General features: G+C 40.1%; 1 protein-coding gene across 3 annotated transcripts; it reads left to right on the top strand.

The window, feature by feature from the left end:
* Positions 1 to 1205: 1205 nt before the first annotated feature.
* On the top strand, positions 1206 to 6824 carry LOC111875065. 3 transcript variants are annotated; one of them, XM_033755708.1, is made up of 4 exons: positions 1206 to 1267; positions 2824 to 3019; positions 4677 to 4750; positions 5682 to 5791. In XM_033755708.1, exons 2-4 carry the CDS (start codon positions 2833 to 2835, stop codon positions 5766 to 5768), a joined length of 348 nt encoding a protein of 115 aa, XP_033611599.1. In that variant the 5' UTR covers positions 1206 to 1267; positions 2824 to 2832; the 3' UTR covers positions 5769 to 5791. The 3 variants fall into 3 exon arrangements, with proteins under 3 accessions (XP_033611599.1, XP_023726879.1, XP_033611600.1); XM_023871111.2 differs by having other exon boundaries at positions 1219 to 1570; positions 5682 to 6824; XM_033755709.1 differs by lacking the exon at positions 5682 to 5791 and adding an exon at positions 4987 to 5666 and having other exon boundaries at positions 1219 to 1570.
* The last annotated feature ends 200 nt before the right edge of the window (positions 6825 to 7024 follow it).

Below are 7024 nucleotides of genomic sequence, written 5' to 3'. Positions count from 1 at the left end.
ATGGTGGCACGATTCTTTATCCATGCAAATCAGGCATGCTTTATCCAGTTTTTACTTTCGTTTTTAACTGAATTCATGGAATATAACCCATACTTCTGTTTCTTTACATTGTTGACAAGTGCATGTTTGGCACAAACAGTTTCTATCATGTTTTTACTGTGATTTTATTCTTTCCTCCCACTGACGGAACCGGTTGTCGGTTGTTCATAGGTTGCTTCTACAGATCAAGGTTTGTCCAGTGATTGAGACTAGCTCTTTCTAAGGGGCCCAACTGAGTAGGTTAAACCTTCCCTATACACCTGAAGACGGAGACAGATCCAGTCTCCGAAACGTTGTGGTTTTTTGTCTTTTTTATATACCGGACGATGGGTGAAGTCCAAAATAAGCCAAAAGAAGTACAGTATACACCATCGTCTGAATCCTTTCATGTCTATCTAAAAATGTTCAAGTTGCTAATAGTGATCTATATTCATTTGTTTTTGTTTTGTATTATTATAAAAGTTCTTCTCATCCAATATGGCTGTTAAGTGATACATGCACGACACGAAGAAAATCAACAGACCTGAGGAGTATTATATTGATTACTTGTTTTTAGGTTTCAGCCCTGTAAGAGTTCATTTTTGACTCTTATAAAAATAGAATGCTTGGACATTAAATATCATATACAGAAAAACATTTCTTGCAGTTAATATTTCCCTACCTTTCCGTGTCAGATGCCGGTTCACGGATGACCCACCAATGTATCTATTGAATTGTCTGAAAACTAAACAGTCGCAAAATCTCACTTCCATCACATCTTTCCCTGCTACTCACCATCCTCACCATCCCACACTAACCGCTTCCGAATGGGCATGGAACCGCAAGGGTCTGAAATTAGTGAATGATTGGCTGCTTTCTTATACAGTTTTCCACGATTTACGCTGTCTTCCGAATAAACCGAGCAAATAGATTCTCACGGGTTTTTTAAAAGCAAGGGGCGAAGCAAGTAAATTAACGTCACTGTTCCTTTAAATATTTAAATTATTCAACAGCTTTCGTTTGACTCAGCCTACTCAATGACTCGATCGACTCGATCATCCCTATGATCCCTATCATCCCTATCGTTCCTATCCTTCCCTATGTATGGAGTGGGGGTATGGAGCGGTATGAAGGTTGGAAATCGCGCCACTTGCGGAGAAATTTTGAAGCTAATTTGTTTATGCGTCGGCAGTTATTTTGTGAGTTGGATGGTCAGGCGAAGGAAGTTTTATGAGGATTTTGATGAAATGTAAGTAGTAATAAGAAGTGTTTTGCCGTTATTTATTCATCTAATGTGGACATTATTGGAGAATGTTCAATATTGTTTGTGAATGAATAGTTTTCTTGGTGTATTGACGTTGTTTTTGTAATGAAATCGAAAGTTGCAAATGCCGAAAAGATAGTTGCAGACTGGGGAATGTATTTTCAGCTTTGGAATTAACTGGGACAGTACGAATTCATTATTATCATTGCTTTAGTCAGTCTTAAGAGTTTCTTGGACAAACATAAGAAATCTTCACATCAGAATAAAGCTGAATATATTATGGTAGAGGTAAAATAATTTGCAGATCAGAAGGAGTGGTTGTAAGAGTGAAACAATAATATACAGTAGGCAAGAAAACATTGCTGAAGTTGCAATTTAACCTTTTAATTGTCAGTGGAAAGAGGGATGTATTTCTGAGTTTCCTACCACAGACTATAGCAAAACATGTACATTAAATTTGTGAAATAGATACTGCTTTAACAAGTGGTATTATTCCAGTTATTTTTTCTTTCCGCCAAGTTAGGTTCCTATAATTGTGGAAACTAGAAATAGGGCATATTTCTTAAAACTAATGGCCGGGTATCATTATCATGTGTCACCAGTTAAATGTAAATGCGTTATGACCAGCAGCTATTGAAGGAATGGACTGGTATGGACTGTATTCATCTGGCTTGTGTGAAATTGTCAGTGAATGACTGGTTCCATAAAATGTTGGGAGACTTCTTGAATAGTGGAGTGATTGTTAGCTTCTGAAGAAGGGCGCGTTTCCCTGGCATTTGTAAGTCTAGGTCTGTGCATGGCTTCTTGCGGAATAACAAAGACATAAGTGAGGAGTTCTCCGCCTGTTATTACTTGACAAACATCCTGTGTGGGCATTCGTATGAAAGAGAAGACGTGTGTGTGTGTGTGTGTGTGTGTGATGACACAGTATTGAAAATACATGGGTTTCACAGTTTACTGATAACCTCCAAAAACCCATAACCCATTTATATGTGAAAATAAAAATGTGTCCTGCCTACAGTTAGGAGATTCCCGTAAAATTGCAGCTATAATATGATGATAAGGACGAGAGAAGAGCATGCTCATTATGTTAGCTCATTCTACTTAATGTAAGAGGCTTTTTTTCTCGTGCTATTTTGGCTGGAACAGGAAATTTAATGTGGAGAGTTCACTGGATGAGAGGGTATTCTTTTTAGAGATAAGAGGGAGAGAAGTCAAATTTTATAGCCACATTTGAATGTAGATCAATAGAGCGGAACTATATTAATATACGAAGTTATGATAACGATTGTTAATGTAGGGCCTTTGTTTTTTCTGTGTCAGAGAAATTTCTGCCATAATAATCACTTTTGAGTGGTGTGTTATGTGAATCAGGTCAATGTGCATGTGATGTCTAAGATGAGACTGTAGTTTTGGAGAGGTGCAGTCCTTGAGTTTGTGTGTTGGGTACCTGTTTTTCTCATGAGCATGATAGAATGTGTGAATCAGTCGCATGTTCTGTAGTATTGAGCTGTACTGTTTCTTCTTAACTTGTTTTTCAGTACACGGCCATGCATCAGCCCATGAATTTTGTATGTGCTCCACCCCTTCACCCTGTTTCGTCAGAGGGAAATGGCCGCTGCGGGTCTTTCCTTAGCTTGCAGGATAGTAGAGCATCCAGGAGCTGTGGAAGATGTGGTAAAGATAGGACACAGGTGCCTCCACCCAGAGCAGCCTTGACTCAACACAGCGTCAGAGGTTAGTGAATTTTAGTGACTGGTTTTGTGCTATTTGGAATGTATTGATGATGATAATTAATTGAAAACTTTGGTTTCAGAAGTTGTTTTGTTTTTGTTAATTTCATTTATTTACGGTTTGTTTACTAATACTGTCAGTGGGTCGGACTATGTAGAGGCAGTTGTGATCTAGAATGAGGTGCCCTGCCAGCATCTGCCTGTATTTGTAGCTGGAAGTTGTTCCACATCTGTTTATATTTTATTTGCATTTCAGTGACAGTAAATGAGACTAAAACTGCATCAGATGGTAATAACGATTGGAAGGGATGTGGATGGAATCAGTAATGGTATAATTTAAGTTACTGACTGAACTTTTTCCTGAAGGGAGTGAGGAAAACCAGAAGAAAGTCCTCAGCCAGCCTTGGGCAGAATTGAAACCACGGCTCTTCGGAATAGAAGTCAGAAGTGTCACCACTTTAACACGCTTAACTTGTGTTCATAAATGTGAAGGTGGCTACAAATTCAGAGTTCAATTTTGATGTTAGGAGCAATGATGTGGTTTGCAGATACTTGCTCTATTGCTCTCCAGATCGTTCCCTTGAGACTGAACCTGGCCTAGACATTTCTCTCACATGGCAGTAATGTGAGGAGATGGGCACTGCCTCGTGTATCTGCTGCCCTGGTTGCACGTGCTGACTTAGAACACTGGTGAAGAGGTGAACTGATGCGCCAACGGTTCTGTTGTAACGAGTCCACCGTTCCCATCATTTGGCGATACGAGCACATACGAGTAGATACGGCCCGTCTGTGAAAAGTATGAGAAGTGAAAAGTTATTGAAACGTTCCTTATTCTTCAGCAGAGACTCGTTGTATTCATTGCATTCTCCAGACCTGAAAAATGTCTTGGAATCTGTTACTGATATTCGATATTGTCTTACAGGTATACCTGGCGCAAGCAGAGGAGCTGGCATTCCGTGAGAATGGCTTTCTTTGACGTGTCAGTGGACCATCCGCACGCAGACATCGTGCACTAGTTCCATGTGGGTATGCCACTGCAGAGAGATGAGATAAGTGCAGGCTGCACAGGTGCGTCAAGGAAGACTGCTCGAAGAGCTGGATTATTCTGTGCTGTTGTGAACATTATCGTGTGGAATTATATGCAGAGTATTTTTCGTAACTTATTGGCATGTATAGCCACTATAGTTGTTGTGAAGAGAGAGAGCACACTTTGACTATTTATTCTGATGTGACAGTGAACGTCAGCACAGCTACAGATAATAAATGATGGCTATTTCTTATCCTCACTTTTGTGTTCATGCGGCAGTGATAATGATGAATATCAGCAGCATCACTGTTGATGTATGTTTTTCCTTTCCTAGGTTGTTTCCGTGAGTGAACGTCAGCACAGCTACAGATAATAAATGATGGCTATTTCTTATCCTCACTTTTGTGTTCATGCGGTAGTGATAATGATGAATATCAGCAGCATCACAGTTGATGTATGTTTTTCCTCTCCTAGGTTGTTTCCGTGAATGGTTCCTGTGTGTTTATCTTAACACTCGTCATGGTCTTCATTTCCTCGTGTCCCTCCTGTAATATCTCTTATTGTTTTGTGGCTTGTTCTTCTGTGTTGTGCAGGTCGTCAGGTTGACTCCGAAATTCTCATCATTTATTTACAGGATACCAGAATCAGATATCGGGTCTTCCACGCTCACTCATTTTGCCAGGCTATTTTATTGCACTCCAGAGAAAGGTAAGTAAGTATATGTCCATGTCTTATCACCAGAGATGCCAAATATATCCTTAGAAAATGGAACAAAGTTTACTTATTCCGGGACCCGGAATTTCATAAGAAAATAAACTGAGAGCACACTGAATTTGGAAAAGGCATGAATCTTCTGTATTCTGACCTCTTGTTTAAAAATAGCAGAGGCAAGATACACAGACCTGTAACTTTACTTGTTGTTTTTTGTGCGGGTTTCCACCTAGGAAGAAGAGCAAAAGTTGTTGGTGTTCTTACCGTGCTTAAGTAATTAAGCAGTACACCTGTGCCACGAAGACATGTTGGGTTGTGGATATATAGACAGACGTTTTCTTGACCTGTGCCCTAGTTGGAGGTGAGTCGCAGTATCGTGTTAAAATTGGGGACGGTAATTACTGCAGGGCACGTGAAACTTTATGAAAGGTGTCTAGATTCTGTCTTTGTTGAATGACACAGTGTTATCTAGTAGAAGATTGCAACTTGTTTGTTTTGATATTTCTTGAAATGGTTTAACGTTATATAAGATGATGTTGGACACATAATGCATAACATATGCTTCATTTTAATCAGTTTTGTTTGGATGGGAATTTGAGAGGTCTTGTCTTCTGGAATATAAGGCCGTGTAGTCTGTTGGTATTCGGGATACACTTGAGAGTAGTGTGTTACGTCCATCTTGTAGGTGAGTGAATGAGCCAAGCAAGAAAGCAGCATGGAGGAGAGCAAATGTTTTAATGACCATTTTAAATGAAGACCCCACATGCATTTCTGGCCACATCTGTTTAAATGTTAAAATTAGGGAATAATATTTTGAACAGAAGTTCTAAAGAACAGTGCAACATTTTCTCTGTAATTCTTAGGCCTACGGTTGTTGAGGTAATTAATAGTGACGTAATGAACTCAGTTTTGAACTTTCACGTTTCAGAAATGTGGAATTCATTCTGGGGGCACTATATCTTTGACTTCTCGTCATTGTGAGTATCTTGACCCGACAATGAATAGTTGCGTGTGAATTCAGTGGCTGGTGGTGACAAGGTAACAGTTGAGCATAGTCTTTAATTTTTTGAATCGTAAATCCTTCTGCCAATGTCAGTGTTAAGTGTGCGCTGTATATTTTCAGAGTCTTGTTAATAGTGCTTTACCCATAATATGATGCGTGGCATTCAGGTGATCAGGGCAAAGAGACATTATTTCAGGCAGAAATGAATTTTGTAGTCTGTATCCACTTTCCTTTTTGTCCTAGCATTTCTTGGCATCCATTTTCTGGTGAGTGATGCCAGAGGTGTAGATGCTGTACGCATGATGAGACTGCTGTGTTTGTTTCAGATTGATGTTCATCAGCTCCATATGTTATCTAAGCACATTGTAGAGATGATGACGGAGTATTAAGGGTCTTGGTGGTGAGGGGTGAGGGTGGTGGTCAACCTTCATGTATTCTTCACCTGAGATCTAAACGTGATTATTTTGAAGATCCAACTGCCTGTACTATGGAAGGATCCCCATTTATGTTTATCTGTAGTGGTATGGTGGTTGGGCCTCAGTGCTGCCCCGAGCAGTGTTGAAGAAAGTATCATCCCTTACCTTTCTAGCAGGGATCGCACTCTGGCCATCCATGTCATAGTTCATAACTTAAATTACCGAGACAGTGGGTTGGCACTCCAGAGGGCAACAGTTTTCATGACAGTACAGCTGTTGGTTGAGGTAATGAGCTGCAAGCCGGAAGGAAGGTCATTGGATTTATTTTTTTTTTTGGTCGAATCAAGCCTCTAGCAGAAATGAGTACCAGTAATATTCTTGGAATGTAGGTGGTAAAGAGCGACTGCCGCGTAAGGCCGATAAGGTTACCGCCATCTGCGAGCCGATTGTCTAGAAAATGTGGGAACCTTAACGTCTCACACACCTATGGGCCTCCACGGGCTGTAAACAGTGTTTTCTTATATGCAGATCTTGTGTGATGTTTGCTCATTCTTGTGGCCTTTAGCATGAACTAGACTGCTATAGCTTCTCTTGTGGAGCTTGTCCTACTTTGACCCCCAAAGCTTTGTTACTGCAGTGAGTGGAGTGCCTTTGGCAAATTGCTTCTCATGTTATTTATCGATGCTGTGTCATCTGAGAGTGTATGTAGAATGGAATGAGACAGTAAGATTTGATTGAACAGGAATAGGATGGGAACATCATGGCATTAGTTTAGTGTGACATTTGCATGGAATAACTGAAGAAAACCGCTGCAAGCTGCAGTCAACATATATATGTTGAAGGAATGGAGAT

Source organism: Cryptotermes secundus, unplaced genomic scaffold, assembly GCF_002891405.2.
Source record: "Cryptotermes secundus unplaced genomic scaffold, Csec_1.0 scaffold2447, whole genome shotgun sequence".
Taxonomy (NCBI): Eukaryota; Metazoa; Arthropoda; class Insecta; order Blattodea; family Kalotermitidae; genus Cryptotermes; species Cryptotermes secundus.
This window is presented reverse-complemented; position numbering and strand designations above follow the sequence as displayed.